The sequence below is a fragment of the Bos javanicus genome, chromosome 21 (assembly GCF_032452875.1).
Source record: "Bos javanicus breed banteng chromosome 21, ARS-OSU_banteng_1.0, whole genome shotgun sequence".
Taxonomy (NCBI): domain Eukaryota; kingdom Metazoa; phylum Chordata; class Mammalia; order Artiodactyla; family Bovidae; genus Bos; species Bos javanicus.
Genome location: NC_083888.1, coordinates 5,688,672 through 5,715,078, shown reverse-complemented (window position 1 = coordinate 5,715,078; position 26,407 = coordinate 5,688,672). Strand labels below are relative to the sequence as shown.

Here is a 26,407-nt window from a genome sequence, read left to right as displayed (position 1 = left end):
TGTAGGTTATTTTCTTTCATCATTTTAAGTATGTCTTGCCATTCCCTCCTGGCTTCAAGAGTTTCTATTGAGAGATCAGCTGTTATCCTTATGGGAATTCCCTTGCGTGTTATTTGTTGTTTTTCCCTTGCTGCTTTTAATATTTGTTCTTTGTGTTTGATCTTTGTTAATTTGATTAATATGTGTCTTGGGGTGTTTCTCCTTGGGTTTATCCTGTTTGGGACTCTCTGGGTTTCTTGGACTTGGGTGATTATTTCCTTCCCCATTTTAGGGAAGTTTTCCACTATTATCTCCTCAAGTATTTTCTCATGGTCTTTCTTTTTGTCTTCTTCTTCTGGAACCCCTATTATTCGAATGTTGTAGCGTTTAATATTGTCCTGGAGGTCTCTGAGATTGTCCTCATTTCTTTTAATTCGTTTTTCTTTTATCCTCTCTGATTCATTTATTTCTACCATTCTATCTTCTAATTCACTAATCCTATCTTTTGCCTCTGTTATTCTACTATTTGTTGCCTCCAGAGTGTTTTTAATTTCATTTATTGCATTATTCATTATATATTGACTCTTTTTTATTTCTTCTAGGTCCTTGTTAAACCTTTCTTGCATCTTCTCAATCCTTGTCTCCAGGCTATTTATCTGTGATTCCATTTTAGTTTCAAGATTTTGGATCAATTTCACTATCATTATTCGGAATTCTTTATCCGGTAGATTCCCTATCTCTTCCTCTTTTGTTTGGTTTGGTGGGCATTTATTCTGTTCCTTTATCTGCTGAGTATTCCTCTGTCTCTTCATCTTGTTTAAATTGCTGAGTTTGGGGTGTCCTTTCTGTATTCTGGCAGTTTGTGGAGTTCTCTTTATTGTGGCGTTTCCTCGCTGTGCATGGGTTTGTACAGGTGGCTTGTCGAGGTTTCCTGGTTAGGGAAGCTTGTGTCGGTGTTCTGGTGGGTGGAGCTGTATTTCTTCTCTCTCCTTTCGAAGAGTTGGGTTGCTTTTCTGGGTGCCTGATGTCCTCTGCCGGCATTCAGAAGTTGTTTTGTGGAATTTACTCGATGTTTAAATGCTCTTTTGATGAATTTGTGGGGGAGAAAGTGTTCTCCCCGTCCTACTCCTCTGCCATCTTGGCTCCTCCCCTCCCCGGTTTTTGTGAATTTTAAATCATTATAACTAGGCTCAAACACATCTTTATTAATCAAAATAGGAACCATTACAATCAACACATTTTTGCCAGTGAAAAATAAGTTTGTTTATTCTTGTAGCATAAAAATCCGTGCTTCAATTTGTCAAACTCTTGGAAAGCATTTCCTGCCTCCTGCTGGTTGCAGAAGCATTTTGCCTGCAAAAAGTTGTTGAGATGCTTGAAGATGTGGTAGTCAGTTGGCGAGAGGTCAGGAGAATACCGTGGATGAGGCAAAACTTCATAACCAAATTTGTTAATCTTTAGAAGCATTGGTTGTGCGACATTCAGTTTGGCCTTGTCATGGAGAAGTATTGGCCCCTTTCTGTTGACCAATGTCAGATGCAGTCATTGCAGTTTTCGATGCCTCTCATTAGGTTGCCGAGCATACTTCTCAGATGTAATAGTTTTGTTCAGATTCAGAAAGCTGTAGATCGGACAGGCAGCAGACCACCAAACAGTGACCATAACTTCTTTTGGTGCAAGTTTGGCTTTGGGAAGTGATCTGGGGCTTCTTCTCAGTCCAACCACTGAGCCGGTCACTTCTGGTTGTCATATAAAATCCACTTTTTATAACTTGTCACAAACTGATCAATAAATGGTTCACTGTTGTTGTGTAGAATAAGAGAAGATGACACTTGAAAACAATGATTAAAAAAAAATTTTTTCAGTCAGTTCATGAGGCACCCACTTATCAAGCTTTTTCAGCTTTCCAATTTGTCTCAAATGCCAGAAGACCACAGAGTGGTTGACACTGAGTTTTCTGGCAACTTCTCAAGTAGTTGTAAGAGGATCACCTTCAATGACTGCTTTCAGTTGGTCTTTGTCACATTCTGATGGCCGGCCACTGCGCTCATGTGCAAGGCTCTCGTCTCCTTTGCAAAACTTCTTTAACCACTGCTGCACTGAAGGTTCGTCAGCAGTTTCCTGGGCCACATGTGTCATTGATGTTGTGAGCTGTCTTTGCTGCTTTACGACTCATTTTGAACTTGAATAAGAAAAATGCTCAAATTTGCTTTTTGCCTAACATCCCTAGTCTAAAATATAAAATAAACAGCAAGTAATAAGTCATTAGCAAAAAAAATAGAGTGAGTAATGTGCATTAAAATGATGTATAATATTATCACAATTTATTTAAGAATGTATTCCAATATCAAATGGGAAAGTTCAACAATGCAAAACCACAATTTCTTTTGCATCAACCTAATACAAAAAAAAATATATTGTATGACTACATTTATATAAAATATCCAAAAGAGGCAAATGCATAGACACAAAAAATAGGTTAGCACCTGCCTGGGTCTGTACAGGTTAGAAGAAATGGGGAGCAACCGCTCAAGGGTACAGAATTTCTATCTGAGCTGATGGAAATAGAATTGACTGTAGTGATGATTGCAGAATCCTGTGAATATACTATAAAAACCATTGTATTATGTATTTAGACAGAAGAGTTGTATGGTATGTGCATATCTTCATTAAAATGTTTTTCAGTTCAGTAGCTCAGTCATGTCTGACTCTTTGTGACACCATGAACTGCAGCACACCAGGCTTCTCTATTCATCACCAACTCCCGGAGCTTGCACAAACTCATTTCTGTCGAGTTGGTGATGCCATCCAACCATCTCATCCTCTGTCATTCCCTTCTGCTCTCGCCTTCAATCTTTCCTGGCATCAGGGTCTTTTCCAATAAGTCAGTTCTTTGCATCAGGTGGTCAAAGTATTGGAGTTTCAGCTTCAGCATCAGTCTTTCCAATGAATATTCAGGACTGATTTCCTTTAGGATTGACTAGTTTGATCTCCATACAGTCCAAGAGACTCTCAAGAGTCTTCAACACCACAGTTCAAAAGCATCAATTCTTTGGCGCTCAGCTTTCTTTATAGAAAGAAAGCTCACATCCATACATGCCTACTGGAAAAAGCATAGCTTTGACTATACAGGACCTTTGTCAGCAAAGTAATGTTTCTGCTCTTTAATATGCTGCTTTAATAGGTTGATCATAGCTTTTCTTGCAAGGAGCAAGTATCTTTTAATTTCATGGATGCACTCACCATCTGCAGTGATTTTGGAGCCCAAGAAAATAAAGTCTGTCACTGTTTTCATCATTTCCCCATCTATTTGCAATGAAGTGATGCGACCAGATGTCATGATCTTAATTTTTTTGAATGTTGAGTTTTATGCAAGCTTTTTCAGTCTCCTTTTTCACTTTCATCAAGAGGCTCTTTAGTTCCTCTTCACTTTCTGCCTTTAGAGTTGTATCATCTACATGTCTGAGGTTACTGACATTTCTCCCGGCAATCTTGATTCCAGCTTGTGCTTCATCCAGCCTGACATTTCACATGATGTACTCTGCACAGAAGTTAAATAAGCAGGGTGACAATATACAGCCTTGACGTATTCCTTTTCTGATTATGAACCAATCTGTTGTTCCATGTCTGTTTCTAACTGTTGCTTGACCTACATACAGATTTCTCAGGAAGCAGGTAAGGCAGGCTGGTATTCCTATCTCTTCAAGAATTTTCCATAGTTTGTTATGATCCACATAGTCAAAGGCTTTGGCATAGTTAATAAAGCAGAAGTAGATGTTTTTCTGGAACTCTCTTGCTTTTTTGATGATCCATGGATGTTGGCAATTTGATCTCTGGTTCCTCTGCCTTTTCTAAAACCAGCTTGGACATCTGGAAGTTCCTGGTTCACATATTGCTGAAGCCTGGCTTGGAGAATTTTGAGCATTACTTTGCTAGCATGTAAAATGAGTGCAATCGTGTGATAGTTGGAACATTCTTTGGCATTGCCTTTCTTTGGGATTGGAATGAAACCTGACCTTTTCCAGTCCTGTAGCCACTGCTGAGTTTTCCAAATTTGCTGGCATACTGACTGCAGCACTTTCACAACATCATCTTTTAGGATTTGAAATAGTTCGACCGGAATTTCATCACCTCCACTAGCTTTGTTGGTGGTAATGCTTCCTAAAGCCCACTTGACTTTGCATTAAAAAAAATTTTTTTAATGTTTTTAAAAAAACATAAAATTTCAGTTTCCTTGTAGCCAAAGTAAAAAAAAATAAAATAAAATAACAATACCAGCCTAATTTATTGAGTACTTTCTATATACCAGAAAGTGATTTAAATGGATTAACTTGTTTAATCCTCACAACAACTGGAGGAGATAGAAACTATTTTTAACTCTATATATGAGGAGATTAAGTTTAGTGAATATAATCAACTAGCTTGAAATGTTAATGAGTGGTGAAAACGGGATCTACACTTAGACAGTGTGACTTCAGAGCCTGTGCTTTACCCAATTCTTAACAGTTTTTTGTCTCTGAAAGTATGTATTTTTAAATATATGATGTATACCTACATTTAATTTTTTGAAAGGTGCTATAAACCTGTAAATAATAAAGAGAAAGCGACTATTGAAAAAAATCAAAGGCTCAAAAGTGGGAAAAGGATGATTATGGGGTCATCCTATCTGAGTCTGTCTATTAATACCTTCTAAATAATGATTATTTTCAATTCTATCCCTTGAGAAAATGCCTCAATTAAAATTTGATATATTCATAGCCTAAACTAAGTTAATAATAATTAAACTATAGTGATCAAGTTTTCTCGAAAAGGAAATCATTTCAATCAGTTTCCACACTATGTTCTCATGGTTTATTCTGTAAGTTTCTTTTTAGATCTTCAGTTGAGCAGATGACTGTGCCCCTTAGTGGTAGATAATGTACACCATCATTTAAACATCATTTAGTCAAGCCAGCTTAGTTTTAGCTCCTTAATACGAATTCCACCGAATTTTATTTATCATACGAATTTTGCTACAAATTGATGTTTTATATAGAGCATAAAATATAAAGTACACGCCAAGAGTATCTGTCATTTGCCCTGTACTGCTAGTGTACACGAGGAGATCTGTGCCTGCACTGAGAGTCTAATATGATTTTCTGTACCAGCAAACAGGAATCAGTAGCAACCAAACAGTTCCTAAAAATACCTTACTTTGTGACCTCAGAGGATGCATTTAGCATGCCTGTGACTCAGTTTCCCTGCAAATAAAGCAAAGCTAATAGTGCCTGAAGCAGTATTTCCTAACAAGAATCTTGGATAAATTAAAGCAAAAAAAATGTTTTCAAAGTCACTGAATACATGAAAGAATAAAGTAGTCTGTAATCAACTAAAAGATACAGTTCTAGAGTTAAAACTACCAGCACTTTTCGTCTTTGCACCGCAGAACACTACATTCCCAAACCAAGAGAAAGGAACAGACATCGTAAAGGAGAGTCCTTTTCTCGTGGAACAAGAGTGGAACTTCAAAGTTAAAGTTTTTATAATATTTCACTACAAATACTGATCAAGTCACAAAATAACAAGCATATTTGCACTATTCTATGTGCTATAAAAGTACAAAAAAAAACAAAAACTTATCAACTAAAACTAAGAACACAAAAAATATAATTTAAAGATTAGGATTTGGGGAAGGGGGATGAACATTTTTGAAAAAAATGGATAAAGCAGCTTTGTAAATAAGACACTTACCTTTCTCTTGATATCAGAGCCAAGGCTAAATAAGAGAGACCAATAAAAACTCATCTCCAAAATGTAGTACCAGTACTGGGATGGCAGCAAGGGCTGAGGAAAACAAGAGTATTCACTACTTTAATGCCACCATATAAACAACTCATTTTAAGGATTAAAAATATTGTTTATACCTATTTGGCTATACAGTCCATGGAATTCTCCAGGCCAGAAAGCTGGAGTGGTTAGCCTTTCCCTTCTCCAGGGGATCTTCCCAACCCAGGGATCGAACCCAATTCTCCCACATTGCAGGGGGATTCTCAGCTGGATTCTGATACCAGCTGAGCCACCAGGGAAGCTTATATACCACAAATTCCTCTCAAATAATAATGTTTTACATTTCAACTTCTGAAAAGGAATTAGAGACAATATTTTGAGGCATTTTCTTTCTAAAAAGGGAGACAAGAATTCCAAAATCAAGTTAAATATTTTGTTTAAAATTTAATAAAACTACCACAGGTGTAACTGCATTCTTTTAGTTGATTGAGAGTTAAATTAGATGGAAAAGTTGTTTTGCTGGCTCAACAAAATATCTTGTTTTATGTTTATTGAGTACTACTCAAATCTGATGTCCTAACCTCTTTTCTGGTGACAAGCTGGTGACCCAAATTGGCCCATTCTCAAATGGGACAGTAGTAAAATATATATAATTATTTAGGTAGTCTAAAAAGGTCTCCTAAAAAACAGAATGAAATTCCTACAGCTAGAGTTTTCTTTAAAGTAAGGGGTGGTGTGCTTCTTTTAGATAAGCTGAGACATTATATTACTTGGTGTGATGGGTTGTAACATTAATGCCCTCAATGAATCTCACCTCATATTCATGTCCTGGTACAGTCACCTCCAATATGACCAAGAATTTGAATTCTGGGCATTGGTCAAGGTGACATAGCAAATATGATGCAATCAGAGACCTCATAAGTACCAAGTAAGAAACCGGAGGCTAAAGCCTTTGACTGTGTGGATCATAACAACTGCAGAAAGCTGTTAAAGAGATGGGAATGCCAGACCATCTTACCTGTCTCCTGAGAAACCTGTATGCAGGTCAAGAAGAAACAGTTAGAACCCTGTATGGAACAACTGATTGGTTCAAGATTTAGAAAGGAGTACGACAGGGATGTCTGTTGTCACCCCGTTTGCTTAACCTATATGCTGAGCCCATCATGAGAAATGCCAGGTTGGATGAGTTACAAGTTGGAATTAGGTAGGTGGGAGAAACATCAACAATTTCAGACATGTGGATGATACCACTCTAATGGCAAAAAGTGAAGAGAAATTAAAGAGCCTCTTGATGAGGGTGAAGGAGGAGAGTGAAAGAACCAGCTTAAAACTAAATATTAAAAAAACGAAGATCATGGCATCCGGCCCAATTACTTCATGGCAAATAGAAGGGGAAAAGGTGGAAATAGTGACAGATTTCCTCTTCTTGGGCTCTAAAATCACTGAGAATGGTGACTACAGCCATGAAAACAGAAGACAGTTGCTTCTTGGCAGGAAAGTTATGAGAAACCTAGACAGTGTGTTGAAAAGCAGAGACATTATTCTGCTGTCAAAAGTCCACGTGGTCAATGCTATGGTCTTCCCAGTGGTCAAATATGGTTTTGAGAACTTGACCATACAGAAGACAGAGTGCCAAAGAATTGATGCCTTTGAACTCTAGTGCTAGAGAAGACTCCTGAAAATCCCTTGAACAGCAAGGAGACCAAACCAGTCAATCTTAAGGGAAATCAACCCTGAATATTCATTGGAAGGACTGATGCTGAAGCATCCAGTATTTTGGTCATCTGGTACAAACAGTCAACTCATTGGAAAAGACCCTGTTGCTGGGAAAGACTGAGGGCAGAAGGGGAAGAGGGTGTCAGAGGATGAGATGGCTGGATGGCATCACCAATGCAGTGGACATGAACTTGGGCAAACTTTGGGAGATGGTGAGGGACAGGGAGACCTGGTGTGCTGCAGTGCAAGGGGTCTCAAAACATCAGACACGACTGGGCAACTGAACAACAAGAAACCTGAGCTACCCTATCGGAGGCCACAAAGTAGAGAATCAAGATGTCCACTGACAAAAATACAAATGAGGGCACATGAGCTATCCCCTAACCAGCCTGTGAACTAACTGAAAAATACATTAATGAATTCAGTTAACACCACATGGAAAAGAACTGCTTGGCTGTGCCTAGCCCAAATTGCTAATCCATATCATAAGCAAATAAGTGGTTGTTGTTTTTAAGGTACTAAGTTTTGGTGATGATTTATTATGCATCAGCATAAACTGACACACCTGAGAGGTGAAGAGTAAGGCTAATACATTAAATGGAATAGATTTCTGATCAACTCATCATCCTTGATAAGGCCATAAAAGAAAGAACTTCTGCTTTCTTCTATGACAAACAAGTCTGTATGAGACTAACCCTCCTAGTGAGAACTACTTTAAAAATATGGAAAAGTACAGTTAATATCTGTTTGAAGGTAACAGGGAACAACCAAAGCATCTTGAAGCATCCCATGGAGCCAAGATTTCAAAGAGAAGAAAAATGCATTAAATGGAATCTTTTATTTCTACTGCATCCTTAATTCAAGAAATACTACAGACCCTACACAGGATAATTTCAAAGAAAACCACACTTATGTATAGCATAAAGTCCGTGTTTGCTGATTTACAAGCATTATAGAGCCCAGAGACTCTATACACTCTATATTCTCTGAGGTATAAACATTCCTTTATCTTAAAAATATAGTGAAGAGAAAATATCTAGATATTCAAACACAATGTTATTTCAAACATAGAAAATGTGCAACTGAAACAAATGAAAGAGAGTTTCTAGAAAACACCAGCTCAGATTCCTAAGCAGAAGTTAAGTAGGACTTTTGGTAATCTCACAGTGCAATGAAGCAAACTGATGTTCAGGGCCAGCCAAGGAAAAGGAGTCCTTGTAAATACTATAAGCTTTTATTTAAAACCACTGTAAGAGAATGCCCTAGAAATACAGATGAGTTATAAATATATCTGCCCTTACAAAGACTGGAATTCACATAAAATCACTTCAAAACATATAAAACTTAAGATGATCTGTCTCAACTCTAACTGCTTTACAGAAGCAAAAATAAGTCCACTCAGGAGGTAGATAATATTATTCCTAAGTATAATTTTTCATATGCAGTGTCTATCATTCAACCAAAAGTTATCAAGCAAAAGAAAACAGGGATAAGAAAGAAAACAGGTGATCAAGGTATTGGATTTATCAGGCGATGACTTTCAAATGACTTTTAAAATTAACTAGGTTTTTAAGGTTATTTTTAAAAATTAGTGAGAATTTTTATAAGAGAACTGGAATCCATGGAAAAGAATTAAGTGAAAAGTTGAGAACTGAAAAATACCATAATTAAAATTGAGAACTCAAAGGATGTGCTTCAGAGTAGATTAGACACTGCTGAAAAATGTACTAGTGATCTGGAGGATATGAAGTAGAAAATATCCAGAGCTGTGAAGTGTCTGAGATTTTACCCTACTTGCAAGTTATCTTGCCACAGTTCCATGAATGCTGGTAGGATATATGAGACTCCTGGGTCAGAGATAAAGGATAGTTTACTGTTCACAGTACTACAGTTGCCAGAATAACAATATTTGGGCCAGTTCTCCCATTCCAATTCCCACGGCTAAACAAAAGGGTCAGTTCATGCAAAGACGAGCACAACAAAGGACAGAAATGGTAAGGACCTAACAGAAGGAGAAGATATTAAGAAGAGGTGGTAAGAATACACAAAACTACACAAAAAAGATCTTCAAAACTCAGATAACAACGATGGTGTGATCACTCACCTAGAGTCAGACATCCTAGAATGCTAAGTCAAGTGGGCCTCAGGAAACATCACTACGAACAAAGCTACTGGAAATGATGGAATTCCAGTTGAGCTATTTCAAATCCTGAAAGATGATGCTGTGAAAGTGCTGCACTCAATATGCCAGCAAATTTGGAAAACTCAGCAGTGGCCACAGGACTGGAAAAGGTCAGGTTTCATTCCAATCCCAAAGAAAGGCAATGCCAAAGAATGTTCTAACTACTGTACAATTGTACTCTCTGACACACTATCAAAATAATATTAAAAACTCTCCAAGCCAGGCTTCAACTGTACATGAACTGAGAACTTTCAGATGTTCAAGTTGCATTTAGAAAAGGGAGAGGAGCCAGAGATCAAATTGCCAACACCAATTGGATCATCAAAAAAGCAAGAGCGTTCCAGAAAAACATCTACTGCTTTATTGACTATGCCAAAGCCTTTGACTGTGTGGATCACAATAAACTGGAAAATTCTTGAAGAGATGGGAATACCAGACCACCTGACCTACCTCTTGAGAAACCTGTATGCAGGTCAAGAAGCAACAGTTAGAACTGGACATGGAATAAGACTGGTTCCAAATTGGGAAAGGAGTATATCATCAAGGCTGTATATTGTCACCCTGCTTATTTAACTTAAATGCATAGTACATCATGTGAAATGTCAGGCTGGATGAAGTACAGCTGGAATCAAGATTGCCAGGAGAAATATCAATAACCTCATGTATGCAGATGACACCACCCTTATGGCAGAAAGTGAAGAGGAACTAAAGAGCCCCTTGATGAAAGTGAAAGAGGAGAGTCAAAAAGTTGGCTTAAAGCTCAACATTCAGAAAACTAAGATCATGGCATCCAGTCCAATCATTTCATGGCAAATAAATGGGGAAACAATGGAAACAGTGACAGACTATCTTGGGGGCTCCAAAATCACTGGAGATGGTGACTGCAGCCATGAAATTAAAAGATGCTTGCTACTTGGAAGAAAAGCTATGATCAACCTAGACAGCATATTAAAAAACAGAGACATTACTTTCCGAACAAAGGTCCATCTAGTAAAAGCTATGCTTTTTCCAGTAGTCATGTATGGATGTTGAGAGTTGGACTATAAAGAAAGCTGAGTGCCGAAGAATTGATGCTTTTGAACTGTAGTGTTGAATAAGACTCTTGATAGTCCTTGGACTGCAAGGAGATCCAACTAGTCTATCCTAAAGGAAATCAGTCCTGTATATTCACTGGAAGGACTGATGCTGAAGCTAAAGCTCCAATACTTTGGCCACCTGATGTGAAGAACTGACTCACTAGAAAAGACCCTGATGCTGGGAAAGATTGAAAGCGGGAGGAGAAGGGGACAACAGAGGATGAGATGGTTGGATGGCATCACTGACTTGATGGACATGAATTTGAGTAAGCCCCGGGAGTTGGTGATAGACAGGGAGGCCTGGCGTGCTGCAGTCCATGAGGTCCAAAGAGTTGGACACAACTGAGTAACTGAACTGAACTGACATTTGCACATGCAGTGGGTTTTGTTACCAGAGAGGAACCCTGAAATAGGGAACCTTAATCTTCCATAATGGACAATAACATGTATATCTATTGTTCCAGAGGAGAGACTGCCTCCATCTTCCAAGCTTGTTTGGCATACAAACATCCTTCAAAAGACAATACAGAACAAAAGTCAGCCTATGTTTCACTTCATATGACATGCAGAAATGCAAGAGATCTGTGGAGAACTGTGTTCCTATAGACTGAAGCAGTGAGTTAGAGGATAGAAAATATGAGAAAAAGCATGTAAGAGATTTGGGACCTAGTGTAAAAGTCTAGCATATTAGCTCACTTGTAAATTGAAATTCCAGAAAGAGAGGAGAGAGAAAAAAGAACAGAAGCAACAGCTAAGAATTTTTCAAAATGGATTTAAGACATTAAGCTACATATTCAAGAATTACTATGGACAATAAGCAGGATAAATTCAAAGACGACGACATTTATGCCTATCAATCATACAGCTGAAAGACAAATACAAAATGTTTAAAACAGAGGAATAAAAAGACATCATTCAAAGAAGCAAAAATAAAATGGACAACTGAATTAAAGAAACTGAGGGGATCCAGAAGACAATGGAATGACATTTTTAAAGTGCTCAAAGAAAATAACTAGTAACCCAGAATTCTATGCCCAGCAAAACTCCTTTTAAAAAATAGGGTAAAATGATGACGTTTCCAGACAAGCAAACCAAAGGGGCTTCTTCAGCCATAAGGATAATAATGCCAGTTCAAAGTGTGGAAATGCAAGATGCCAAATAATATCAAGCAAAGGGCAAGTTGACATTTACAAATCAATTATAGTAGTGACTTGTAGGCTTTTAAATATTTGAAGGAGGAGACAAGCATAGTCTGATGACCTTTCACTGACTGGAAAGAGGTAAGAGCATTAATTTGTATCAGACTCTAAGAATTGAAGAATGCTAAAGGTAATCTCTTGAAAAACTACTGAAAATGAATGTGTGCATGCATGCTAAGTCACTTCAGTCGTGTCTGACTCTTTCAGACTCTATGGACTATAGTCTGCCAGGCTCCTCTATCCATGGTAAGAATGGTCCAGGCAAGAATATTGGAGTAGGTTGCCATGCCCTCCTCCAGGGGAATCGTCCTAACCCAGGGACTGAACCCATGTCTCTTATCTCCTTCACTGACAGGCAGGTTCTTTACCACTAGTGCCTGTATAACTGGAAAGCTAATATTAGGGAAGAAATAGAGTAATAATTTTTAAAACTTCACTGTCCTATAAAAAAAGTAATAAGAGAGTACCAAAAAAGGAAATGAATCCAGTGATACAAGTAGAAAATAAATAGTAAGATGGTAAATTTAAATTCAAATACATAATTACATTAACCATAAACAGTAAAGGAATGAGACAAGTGATGGCTAAATAACGAATAAGAATGAGTAAGCTCCAGTGGACAAAGTGCCAAGGACTGCATGAAAGTGGACACAGAGCAGGAAGGGACTCAGACCTAACTCAGGGGGCAAGCTGCTGAGGAGGGGAGGGACTACATCAGAAGGACTTACCTGTCTGGGATAGCCCTTCCAAACTTCCCACAGGTCATATACCCAAGGTTTCTGAAAAAGCAAGGAACCAAGAGAAACTGTTCAGAGTCAAAGGCTGATTTCAGCAGAAACCTAAGCCCTTCCTGATGTCTCTGATAGGGAGGAAACATGCACAGTAAGATACTTTCATCACATTCCTGCTCCCCCAGCAGTATATCCCTCCTTCCGCAGGTATTTCTACTTGTTCTTATACAATACCTCTGTGACATGCAAGAGTTCTAGTGAGTCTGGGATCGATAATAGTCCTGACTCTCAAAGGAAATTATTTATTTCAAACAAGTGCTCTTCTAATGAAATTGTTTCTGGACCAATTAGATTACTGCTTCTGTAGCAATAAAAAATCTTGAAATATTCATAGCAATAAAATATCTTAAGAGAAATCTTAAAAGAATCTTTAGAGACATCTCCAAAAGCTAGTTATCTTTTTTCTGTTAACAATTTACTATTAATTTTATATATCACTTAATGAGATAATCATTTAATAATTATTTTAACAGACAATGCAAAGGGAATATGATAAGGAGAGATTTGATTTCTGATGGGCAAGTAATGAAAGTTCATAAACAAGTGATTAGAGTGAGTAGAGGATTAAAAGCTGGTTACCTTATTGAAAGTATATCTCAAGGGATTTGTAAGCAGGAATTTTTAAAATTAAAGACAAATTACAGTCAAAGATATATCAGAAAGAAAACTTACATCATAAAGAAATGCAATTCCAGCAATGGTAATAATTAGGTAAAATGTAAATCGCCAGCTGCCAAAAGAAATAAAACACTTGTTAAGGTGACTGACATCTGAGGAGAAAAACATTTTGGATAACAGTTTAGAAAGAATGCACATTCTGGAGTCAGAAAAATCTAAGTTAATATCCTGATTCTGCCACTTGTTGGATGGCTAAAAGTTCAAGTATGTCACTTAATTCAAGTAGCCTTAATTTCTTAATCCATAAGCTGAAAATAACAAAACTTACCTCCAAATGTAAAAATATGAAAAATTATGATATAGTGCCTGGTATGAAGTAAGCAACCAGTGTTAGCTATTGTTATTACTAATAAGCCTAGCCTAGTTCCTGACACACAATAAATGACGTTTGATAATCAATTCAGTTCAGTGCAGTCACTCAGTCATGTCTGATGCTTTGGGACCCCATGGACTGCAACACGCCAGGCCTCCCTGTCCATCACTAACTCCTGGAGTTTGCACAAACTCATGTCCATTGAGTTGGTGATGCCATCTAACTATCTCATCCTCTGTTGTCCCCTTCTTCTCCTGCCTTCAATCTTTCCCGGCATCAGGGTCTTTTCAAATGAGTCAGTTCTTTGCATCAGGTGGCCAAAGTACTAGAGCTGCAGCTTCAGCATCAGTTCTTCTAATGAATATTCAGAACTGATCTTTAGGATTGACTGGTTCGTTCTCCTTGCAGTCCAAGGGGACTCTCAAGAGTCTTCTCCAACACCACAGTTCAAAAGCATTAATTCTTCGGCACTCAGCTTTCTTTATAGTCCAACTCTCACATCCATACATGACTACCGGAAAAACCATAGCTTTGACTAGATGGACCTTTGTTGGGAAAGTAATGTCTCTTTTTTTAATATGCTGTCTAGGTTGGTTGTAGTTTTCTTGCAAGAAGCAAGCGTCTCTTAATTTCATGGCTGTGGTTACCATCTGCAGTGATTTTGGAGCCCAAGAAAATAAAGTCTCTCACTGTTTCCATTGTTTTCCTGTCTATTTGCCATGAAGTGATGGGACTGGATGCCATGATCTCAATTTTTTTTAATGTTGAGTTTTAAGTCAACTTTTTGACTCTCCTCTTTCAGTTTCATCAAGAAACTCTTTAGTTCTTTGCTCTCTGCCATAAGGGTGGTATCATATGCATATATGAAGTTACTGATATTTCACCTGGCAATCTTAATTCCAGTTTGTGCTTCATCCAGCCCAACATTTTGCATGATGTACTCTGCATAGAAGTTAAATAAGAAGGGTGACAATATACAGCCTTGACGTACTCCTTTCCCAATTTGGAACCAGTCTGTTTTCCATGTCTGGTTCTAACTGTTGCTTCTTGACTTGCATACTGATTTCTCAGGAAGCAGGTCAGGTGTTCTGGTATTCCCATATCTTTAAGAATGTTGCACAGTTTGTTGTGATTCACACAGTCAAAGGCTTCGGCATAGTCAATAAAGTAGATGTTTTTCTGAAACTCTCTTGCTTTTTGATGATCCAATGGATTTGGAAATTTGATCTCTGGTTCCTCTGCCTTTTCTAAATCCAGCTTGAACATATAGAAGTTCACGGTTCACATACTGTTGAAGCCTGGCTTGGAGAATTTTGAGCATTACTTTGCTAGCGTGTGAAATAAGTGCAATTGTGCGGTAGTTGGAACATTCTTTGGCATTGCCTTTCTTTGGGACTGGAATGAAAACTGACCTGTTTGATAATTCTGTTATCTAATTACTCACTTCATCCAAATTTAATCCCAGTGAAAAGGTTTCTATGTGGCTAGACTTTAGTCGTGTTTCTGAAAAGCACATTTTAAAAGAATATTTTTTTCTCATGTATGGAGAGGGAACTATATAGATTAAGAGACACTTAAAAGACCAATTGTAATGCACAGGTCTTATTTAGATCCTGATTCAAATAAACAAACTACAAAGAAAAGTATAAGACAATCAAGGAAATTTGAATACTGATTGAATATTTGCTGCTATTAAGTACATTTTTAAGGTATGACAATATCTAAAATGGGCTTCCCAGGTGGCATACTGGTAAAGAATATGCCTGCCAATGCAGGAGATTCAACAGATGTGGGTTTGACCTCTGGGTCGGGAAGATCAACTGGAGGAGGAAATGGCAATCCGCTCAAGTAGTCTTGCCTGGGAAATCCCATGGACAGAGGAGCCTGGTAGACTACAGTCCATGGAGTCACAAAGAGTCAGACATGACTGAGCACACACACTCACACACACAATATCTAAAACAGTTCTTATCACTTAGAGATACTAAGAGATACATACTAAAATACTTACAAATGAATCATACAATGTCTGATATTTGCTTCAAATGTGATCTTCAATAGTAACTGGAGGAAGGTGATCACAAGGTACAAACTTCTAGTTATTATTTAAATTGGTACTGTGAATGTAATGTATAACATGATGACTGTATTTACACTGCTATATGGTATATTTGAGAGTTGTTAACAAAGTAAGTTCAAAAAGTTTTCATCACAAGGAAATTCTTTCTTCTTTTTCCTTTATGTATCTATGAGACGACAGATGTTAACTAAAATGACTGTGGTAATCATTTCACAACATTTGTAAGTTAAGTCATTATACTGTACACTTTAAATTTAATACAGTGCTGTATGTTAAATATATCACAATAAAATTGAAAGAAAAATATCCACATCCAAAAAATATAGTAACAGAGAGAAGTGGACGGGGGCAGAGATGACACAGGACAGCCGTGAGTTGATAATTATTAAATTTGGTGATGAATACATAGCATACAGAGCTTATTAAGCCAGTCTTCCTACTTTTTGTATATATTGTGTGTGTTTATCTGTGTGTGTGTGTGTGTGTGTGTGTGTGTGTATTAGTCACTTAGTCATGTCCAACTCTTTGTAAGTCCATGGACTCTAGCCAACCAGGCTCCTCTGTCCATGGGATTCTTCAGGTAAGAATACTGGAATGTGTTCCCCTGCCCTCCTCCAGAGAATCTTCCCAACCCAGGGATCAAACCCAGGTCACCCACACTGTGGGCAGATTCTTCACCATTTGAACTACCTGGGATGTTCTGAATATGTTTACTACTTTGCTGGGCTGGATGAAGCACAAGCTGGAATCAAGATTGCCAGGAGAAATATCAATAACCTCAGATATGCAGATGACACCACCCTTATGGCAGAAAGTGAAGAGGAACTAAAGAGCCTCTTGATGAAAGTGAAAGTGGAGAGTAAAAAAGTTGGCTTAAAGCTCAACATTCAGAAAATGAAGATCATGGCATCTGGTCCCATCACTTCATGGGAAATAGATGGGGAACAGTGGAAACAGTGGCTGACTTTATTTTGGGGGGCTCCAAAATCACTGCAGATGGTGACTGCAGCCATGAAATTAAAAGACGCTTACTCCTTGGAAGAAAAGTTATGACCAACCTAGATAGCATATTCAAAAGCAGAGACATTACTTTGCCAACAAAGGTTCATCTAGTCAAGGCTATGGTTTTTCCTATGGTCATGTATGGATGTGAGAGTTGGACTGTGAAGAAAGCTGAGCACTGAAGAATTGATGCTTTTGAGCTGTGGTGTTGGAGAGGACTCTTGAGAGTCCCTTGGACTGCAAGGAGATGCAACCAGTCCATCCTAAAGGAGATCAGTCCTGGGTGTTCATTGGAAGGACTGATGTTGAAGCTGAAACTCCAATACTCTGGCCACCTGATGAAAAGAGCTGACTCATTTGAAAAGACCCTGAAGCTGGGAAAGATTGAGGGCAGGAGGAGAAGGGGACGACAGAGGATAAGATGGTTGGGTGGTTATACTGATGCCAGTGACTTTGGAATGAGTTTGGGTAGGCTCTGGGAATTGGTGATGGACAGGGAGGCCTGGTATGATGCAGTCCATGGGAACACAAAGAGTTGGACACGAATGAGCAACTGAACTGAACTAAACTGGAGGCCATTCCTCAGTTCACACAGCCAAGCAGTGACACAGTCAAGTCAGTAACATAGGTCTTTGAACCCTGAATCCAGTAGTGTTTCCGGAAAACTGTCACTGCTTCTGAGCTACATGATGGTTTTCCTTCATTGCTTGTTTTGATTAAGGAAAAATGTAGGGTTCAATTACTCAGAAAGTTGAACCACAAAGTGAGCCAGTTGAGACTTGTTCCCACTTGTTTCATTTACCGCTGGTTCAACAAAGCCACGTGCTTAAATGTAGAGAGCATTTCCTTGATCCTTAATTATTTTGGCCAAACAAGAAGTACAAAAATAAGATGATGAGATCTGTCAGGCCCAAAGGAAGCCATAAGTGTGGTGGCATATCTCGTATCATTTGTGTCTCAAACATGTATTGATATCTTAATCTTGTTTCAGGAACCATGCTAAGCATACTTGTGTGATGCCATATTTTCTTCTTTACAACAAGCTTATGAAGTAGCTCCTTTTGTGGGTTGTTGCTTGGTTCTCACAACGACACTAAAAGGTAGATGAGATGAAGACTAAAGAATGCTAAACTTGAGAGAGATCACATAATTCACCCAAGACTGTATAGTAAAAATCAGTATTGTTGTTCAGTCACTAAGTCATGTCCGACTCTGCAACTCCATGGACTGCAGCACGCCAGGCTTCCCTGTCCACTATCTCCCGGAGTCTGCCCAAATTCATGTCCATTGAGTCGGTGATACCCTCCAACCATCTCATCCTCTGCCTCTCGCTTCTCCTTTTGTCTTCAATCTTTCCCAGCATCAGGATCTTTTCCAATGAGTCAGCTTGCTGCATCAGATGGCCGAAGTATTAGAGCTTCAGCATCAGTTCTTCCAATGAATATTCAGGTTTGATTTCTTTTAGGATTGAATGGTTTGATCTCCTTGCAGTCCAAAGGAGTGTCAAGGGATTTCTCCAGAACCACAATTCAAAAGCATAAATTCTTTGGTGTTCAGTCTTCTTTATGGTCCAACTCTCACATCCATACATGACAGATGGAAAAAACGTAGCTTTGACTATACGGACCTTTGTTGGCAAAATAATGTCGCTGCTTTTTAATATACTGTCTAGGTTTGGCATGGCTTTCTTTCCAAGTAGCAAGCATCTTTTAATTTCATGGCTGCAGTCACCATCCATAGTGATACTGGAACCCAAGAAAATAAAATCTGTCCCAATCAGATGCAAAAGTAAAATCCAAGCTTCACATGCTCCCGGACCAGCCCTATCAGGTCTATTACACTATTTCAGGGGTTCTCAAAGTCAGGGATCTCTGACATCAAACACTTTCACAATGATAATGAAATGTTATTTGTCTTATTTCTTACTCTCATTTCCTCCCAAGTGTCCAGTGGCATTTCCCAGAGGCTACATGTTCTGTGATGGTATCATTGCTCTGATAGCTGATGACATATGCGCTTGTGTAATCTTATATTTTAATTTCCATTTCTAGTACAGTGGACATCAATAGGTATAACTCACACAAGCAGATGCACTTTGGGATCTGTAATAGTTTTTAAGAGAAGAAAGGGGTCCTGAAACCAAAAACCTTGGGAGCTGCTCTGCTTCACTAATTGTGAAGCAATTGACTAATTGTGCTTCACTAATTTTCCTTGCTTCAGATGAACCTAAGGCAGTAAAATGTCCTTTTTTTCCAGGAATGGCTGAGACAAACATAATTGTGAAGGATGAAAAAAAACCTCTTGGAAAAAAACAAATTCACTTGTTAGACAAAGATGGCAAAGCTGAAAGATGAAGGCGTGCTGAGTGAGGTCAGGGAGGAGCTGGACAGCGGGAACTTGGGCGACATGAGACAGGACAGACATGGTTCTCCATGGTGGCAGGGCAGGATGGAGAAGGCGGTGGACCTGCCCAGTGGCCAGCTGGGCAAGTGGCGGTCCACCCAGCAAGAGAGTGCCTCCCACCAGCACAAGACACACCAGGTACTTGGAAATTGTGTGTGTGCATGCTTAGTCATGTTGGACTCCTTGTGACAGCATGGACTATAGCCTGTCAGGCTCCTTTATCCATGAAACTTTCCAGGCAAGAATATTGGAGCAGGTTGCTATTCCTCTTCCTCTTCACCCCAAGGACTGAACCTGCATCTCTTATGTCTCCTGCAAGCTACCCTTCGCCTAAGGTCAGGGGCGGCGACCAAGATGAGCTACCCCACGCCCGAGGTCAGGAGGGGCAGCTGTGAGGAGATACCCCTTGTCCAAGGTAAGGAGCAGTAGCTGCACTTTGCTGGAGCAGCCCTGAAGAGATACCCCACATCCAAGGTAAGAGAAACCCAAGTAAGACGGTAGGTGTTGCAAGAGGGTATCAGAGAGCAGACACACTGAAACTATAATCACAGAAAACTAGCCAATCTGATCAAATGGACCACAGCCTTGTCTAACTCAATGAAACTAAGCGATGCCGTGTGGGGCCACCCAAGACGGGCGGGTCATGGTGGAGAGGTCTGACAGAATGTGAGCCACTGGAGAAGGGAATGGCAAACCACTTCAGTATTCTTACCTTGAGAACCCCATGAACAGTATGAAAAGGCAAAATGACAGGATACTGAAAGGGGAACTCCCCGGGTTGGTAGGTGTCCAATATGCTACTGGAGATCAGAGGAGAAATAGCTCCAGAAAGAATGAAGGGATGGAGCCAAAGCAAAAACAATACCCAGTTGTGGATGTGACTGGTGATAGAAGCAAGGTCCAATGCTGTAAAGAGCAATATTGTATAGGAACCTGGAATTGGAAGTGGTCAAACAGGAGATGGCAAGAGTGAACATAGACATTCTAGGAATCAGCGAACTAAAATGGACTGGAATGGGTGAATTTAACTCAAATGACCATTATATCTATTACTGTGGGCAAGAATCCCTTAGAAGAAATGGGAGTAGCCATCATGGTCAACAAAAGAGTCCGAAATGCAGTACTTGGATGCAATCTCAAAAACAATAGAATGATCTCTGTTCGTTTCCAAGGCAAACCATTCAATACTGGGGTAATCCAAGACTATGCCCTAACCAGCAACGCTGAAGAAGCTGAAGTTGAACGGTTCAATGAAGACCTACAAGACCTTTTAGAACTAACACCCCCAAAAGATGTCCTTTTCATTATAGGGGACTGGAATGCAAAAGTAGGAAGTTAAGAAACACCTAGGGTAACAGGCAAATTTGGCCTTGGAGTAAGGAATGAAACAGGGCAAAGGCTCATAGAGTTTTGCCAAGAGAAAGCACTGGTCATAACAAACACTCTCTTCCAACAACACGAGAGAAGACTCTACACATGGACATCACCAGAAGGTCAACACCGAAATCAGATTGATTATATTCTTTGCAGCCAAAGATGGAGAAGCTCTATACAGTCAGTAAAAACAAGACCAGGAGCTGACTGTGGCTCAGATCATGAACTCCTTATTGCCAAATTCAGACTTAAATTGAAGACAGTGGGGAAAACCACTAGACCGTTCAGGTATGACCTAAATGCAATCCCTTATGATTATACAATGGAAGTGAGAAATAGATTTAAGGGACTAGATCTGATAGACAGAGTGCCTGATGAACTATGGACGGAGGTTCGTGACACTGTACAGGAGACAGGGATCAAGACCATCCCCATGGAAAAGAAATTCAAAAAAGCAAAATGGCTGTCTGGTGAGACCTTAAAAATAGCTGTGAACAGAAGAGAAGCGAAAAGCAAAGGAGAAAAGGAAAGATATAAGCATCTGAATCCAGAGTACCAAAGAATAGCAAGGAGAGATAAGAAAGCCTTCCTCAGCGATCAATGCAAAGAAATAGGGGAAAACAACAGAATGGGAAAGACTAGAGATCTCTTCAAGAAAATCAGAGATACCAAGGGAACATTTCATGCAAAGATGGGCTCGATAAAGGACAGAAATGGTATGGACCTAACAGAAGCAGAAGATTTTAAGAAGAGGTGGCAAGAATACACAGAAGAACTGTACAAAAAAGAGCTTCACGACCCAGATAATCACTATGGTGTGATCACTGACCTAGAGCTAGACATCCTGGAATGTGAAGTCAAGTGAGCCTTAGAAAGCATCACTACGAACAAAGCTAGTGGAGGTGATGGAATTGCAGTTGAGCTATTTCAAATCCTGGAAGATGATGCTGTGAAAGTGCTGTACTCAATATGCCAGCAAATTTGGAAAACTCAGCAGTGGCCACAGGACTGGAAAAGGTCAGTTTTCATTCCAATCCCAAAGAAAGGCAATGCCAAAAAATGTTCAAACTACCGCACAATTGCACTCATCTCACATGCTAGTAAAGTAGTGCTAAAAATTCTGCAAGCCAGGCTTCAGCAATACGTGAACTGTGAACTTCCAGATGTTCAAGCTGGTTTTAGAAAAGGTAGAGGAACCAGAGATCAAATTTCCAACATCTGCTGGATCATCGAAAAAGCAAGAGAGTTCCAGAAAAACATCTACTTCTGCTTTATTGACTATGCCAAAGCCTTTGACTGTGTGGATCACAATAAACTGTGGAAAATTCTGAAGAAGATGGGAATATACCAGACCACCTGACCTGCCTCTTAAGAAACCTGTATGCAGGTCAGGAAGCAACAGTTAGAACTGGACATGGAACAATAGACTGGTTCCAAATAGGAAAAGGAGTACATCAAGGCTGTATATTGTCACCTTGCTTCTTTAACTTGTATGCAGAGTACATCATGAGAAATGCTGGGTTGGAAGAAGCACAGGCTGGAATCAAGATTGCTGGGAGAAATATCAATAACCTCAGATATGCAAATGACACCATACTTATGGCAGAAAGTAAAGAGGAACTAAAGAGCCTCTTGATGAAAGTGAAAGAGGAGAGTGAAAAAGTTGGCTTAAAGCTCAACATTCAGATAATGAAGATCATGGCATCTGGTCCCATCACTTCACGGGAAATACATGGGAAACAGTGGAAACAGTGTCAGACTTTATTTTGGGGGGCTCCAAAATCACAGCAGATGGTGATTGCAGCCATGAAATTAAAAGACGCTTACTCCTTGGAAGAAAAATTATGACAAACCTAGATAGTATATTGAAAAGCAGAGATATTACCTTGCCAACAAAGCTCGGACTAGTCAAGGCTGTGGTTTTTCCAGTGGTCATGTATGGATGTGAGAGTTGGACTGTGAAGAAGGCTGAGCGCCGAAGAATTGATGCTTTTGACCTGTGGTGTTGGAGAAGACTCTTGGGAGTCCCTCGGGCTGCAAGGAGATCCAACCAGTCCATCCTAGAGGAGATCAGTCCTGGATGTTCATTGGAAGGACTGATGCTGAGGCTGAAACTCCGATACTTTGGACACCTCATGCGAAGAGTTGATGCATTGGTAAAGACTCTGATGCTGGGAGGGATTGGGGACAGGAAGAGAAGGGGACGACAGAGGATAAGATGGCTGGATGGCATCACTGACTCGATGGACATGAGTTTGAGTGAACTCCGGAGTTGGTGATGGACAGGGAGGCCTGGCGTGGTGTGATTCATGGGGTCACAAAGAGTCAGATATGACTGAGTGACTGAACTGAACTGAACTGAAGTTTCCTGAGACTTCTAAAATGCCTGGGGCTAGGTATGTCTTGCTATGTTTCCTGTAGCACATCTCATAGATGAGGGAAAAAAGTGCGGTCCCTACACAATTAAAGAGCTTTGCATTTTGCTTTAGTTTATTTATTTGATCCATAATAACTTTTAATAGTTCACTGACATAGGAAATTTGTGAATTCCTATGTCCTGCTAAACAATAAGGTAAAGCTTAAATTTTATTTGTGGGTTCACTTCAGTCTCCTAAATACACTGTACTGCTTCTTGTCTTGCCTTACTTAAAATATGCTGCCCTCAAATCATGCTTTCTTTTCTTGTGGAAATCTGACCCATCCCTCAAGGTCCAGCTTGTGCCTGACCTCTAGAAAGCTTTTGTCCAGTGTATCCAGCCCTGCTGACACCATCTCCTCTGAATGTCCAGAGTACATCTGAACATGACGATAGACTGTGTGCCATATATAGACTATGTGCAGACCGTGTGCTATGGTCTGGATGGAATGGAACGACAGATGTTGTAGTTTCATAAGTGATAGTGTTATCTCCCTGATTAGTTGCTTCGGGCCAGTGACATACTTTCCACTTCTACTTCCCTCTTAAAATCTACATGTCCACAGGGTCTAGGATAGTTCCACATACTATGAAGATGGTCCACACAACCCTCTGCATTGCCTGATGATTGATAATGGCAACTCATAATTCCCTTCCCTAACCTGAAATTTGTGGCTGACTCTTGGTGGACTCACTGACAGCCAGACTCCCAATGTTGGACTCTTCTGACCCAGTTACTTGACATGTGGGGGCCCCTGCTTCTGAGAGGTCAGCATTAGGTAGCAGGGGCCACACAGGAGTCAGAATATCTGAGGGCAATTAGATATGTGCAGTTTCTCATTTCTCATACAAGGCTAGCCCCACTTGCCCTGACTTCCCCACACTGTGAGATGCAGGAAGGATCAAACCAAGATTATTTATAAACTGTAAGGCACTATGATTTATAAGAAATTACCATACTCCTTCACTGGAATATGATTCAGCTCTGGGAGAGACATAGTCCCTGCTTGGGACTTTATTTAAGATAAAGAGTCATTTGCTAGAGAGGATAAATGATAACAGAAAAACAGGAAGATATAAAGTGAAACCAGTTCCACTTTGTAGTTTTTTGTAGTGATCGTCAAGAGAGATTCACCTGGGCCAAGCTTACATAGTGGCAACCCAATATTAACTAATCTCGCAAGGGCTAAAACTCAGAGATAAACAGAAAACAAACCAGGTCATACACCTCCAGCTACTGTGGGAAAGGCAACAGTAAGCCCATGATGAGAAAAAAAAAAGTTTATTGCCGGGAGCCAGTATGGGAGCTCCCATCCATGACAAAGGTCATGCGAAGAGGATCTGACATGCAAAGGCGAATCAGAACTCGAGAGGCCCCCTGGACCTGCCCGAGCATCTACCCCAAAACCAAAATCTGTCTGTTTTACTGTTTCACGACTTTCACCAACTCTTCTGACATTAACGGGGGGCTATCCCCGACCACCTTTCTCTGAAGAAAATCAACTTAGAGCTCTAGTTAATAAGTCTCCTGGGCATAATAGGAGTGTTTCAATTCAAACCCCTCTGATGACTTTCTAGCTTGCCTGACAGGTTTGTTCAGACTCCTGCAGCTACGCATGTGATTGCTCACAGCCTCCCAACCATGAGAGGCACAGGAAGCTTAAGATACTCTAACAATGCAGAGCTTCTCAGAGAATTAAAATTGTTAGAATAGAACTAGTAGAGGATTTCTTTCTTGAGCTAATGCTTGCTGCCAAGTTTCCACATCCCTTACCTACTGTGTCCCTGGGAGTGTATTGATTAATATAGTTGGTATATAGAAATGTAAGTAGTAGCTTTAATGTTTGTAACCTTGGACCCTTGAGTTAATTCTTTTCTTGTTATAGCCCACCACACTTTTGCCCCATAGGAATGCAACTTTATCTAATGCTTTCGGAGGGTGGCGCCTGACTTTAGAATAATCACCTTTAGAGAAAATAAGTTTTCTGATTGACTAACCATTATTTAGAAGAAAGGGTCATAAAATGTTAACAGGCCTCCTGGCCAGAAGATGATGTAAATCACCTAAAGCCTTTGCATATGATAAGTTTGCAGAAAGAAAGCCTGGCTTCTATATAGAGTCAAGGACTGCTGACCTTGCATGATTCTACACCCCCTATTATCCTTAATGCACAACTTGAGGTATAAAAGCTACTTTGGAAAATAAAGTTGTGGGCCATGCTCATCAAGCTTGGTCTCCCATGTCGTTCTTTCTTGTTTCCTTTTCTCTCCTTTTCTTCTCTGTTCTTCCTTCAGGATGACTAATTTGGAGTGCAGGGGCCCTCTGAGACCACTTATTTGCCCCAGCTTCTAAGACCCACTCGAGAAGGTGCCTAAGGTGGGGTACTTTCCGCGATTTGAGAGGGCGCCTGTGGCCTCCGTGGTCAGTGCAAACCTGATATCATAGGTTTTATTGGCTTTCTGTGTAAACCAATTAGTTCATGCCTCTGATCTCTCTGCTGTGCTATCCTTTTCGCCAAAGCCATCCTCCCGAGGGAATCCATGGATCCAACCGGGGCTGGACCCCAGCAGTTTATCTCGAAGACACTATGAAGAATTGATCTGTGCCTCTAAATATACATCACCAGTCTCACAGTTGAATGACTGTACTCAGGAATGTACAGGTAGTTAAAGAAAGTCATTAAAGTTTAGCCTCTCACAGGTTTGATTTCTTTGAGAGTCTTATACCAAATCCCTATCTGGTGATTTGATAATTTGATAATTTGGTGATTTGATACCAAATCCCCATCAAAACAAATCTGGTGAAAGTCATTAGGCAATCTTAGGACCTTAAGAAATAGGCAAAATGAAAGAATGCTATTGGTATGTAGAATTTGGCATCACACACAACCCAACTAATATTTATTGGTCTGGATGTAAAGAAGAACAACAAAGTAATAGCAATGACCTAGACCCTCGTTTTGGCACAGGTGTCAGTTTTTGCCCCCAAGGGAGTGACCTAAAGTACTATAATACTCTGAAGAAGAGGAAAAAGCAGAATTTTAATAAAGCCAAAAATAAGTGTGATACAGTCACACTGCCCTCGGAATGTATCTGAAGTAGCCAGCTATGCAAAAACTCTATGTGGTGCCCAGTCCATCCAGACCTCCTGCTAAACTGGTGGGGAAACCGAGAGGAACTGTGGTCCAGTCCACAAGCAGGAGTAGGGTAAGAGTCAAGTTGAGACAGAAAGAAGCCCTCCCCACCAGTACTGAGAGAAGAGGACAGCGCCCTCTCAGACCTCCTCCGCTCTTATAATGTGACAGAATAACTACAGTGTGATTGGAAACAGGCGATAGTCTGGTGAGCAGGGCCAAGTGCTACCCTAGAAAAGATAAACACCAGTTAAGACATTTTTATGATTTTTCTGGACTTCAAGATAAGTATATAATA

At 39.8% G+C, this 26,407-nt stretch overlaps 1 protein-coding gene across 2 annotated transcripts in view; it reads right to left on the bottom strand.

Moving 5' to 3' along the window:
- CERS3 (ceramide synthase 3) overlaps window positions 1-26,407 on the bottom strand; it is a 169,732-nt gene that overhangs the window by 87,388 nt on the left and 55,937 nt on the right. For both annotated transcript variants that reach the window (XM_061394236.1, XM_061394235.1), the window contains exons 5-7: window positions 13,382-13,439; window positions 12,647-12,697; window positions 5,710-5,802 (exon numbers count right to left, since the gene is read on the bottom strand). In XM_061394236.1, coding sequence (XP_061250220.1) covers window positions 5,710-5,802; window positions 12,647-12,697; window positions 13,382-13,439 — 202 coding nt within the window. The remainder of the gene's footprint in view (window positions 1-5,709; window positions 5,803-12,646; window positions 12,698-13,381; window positions 13,440-26,407) is intronic.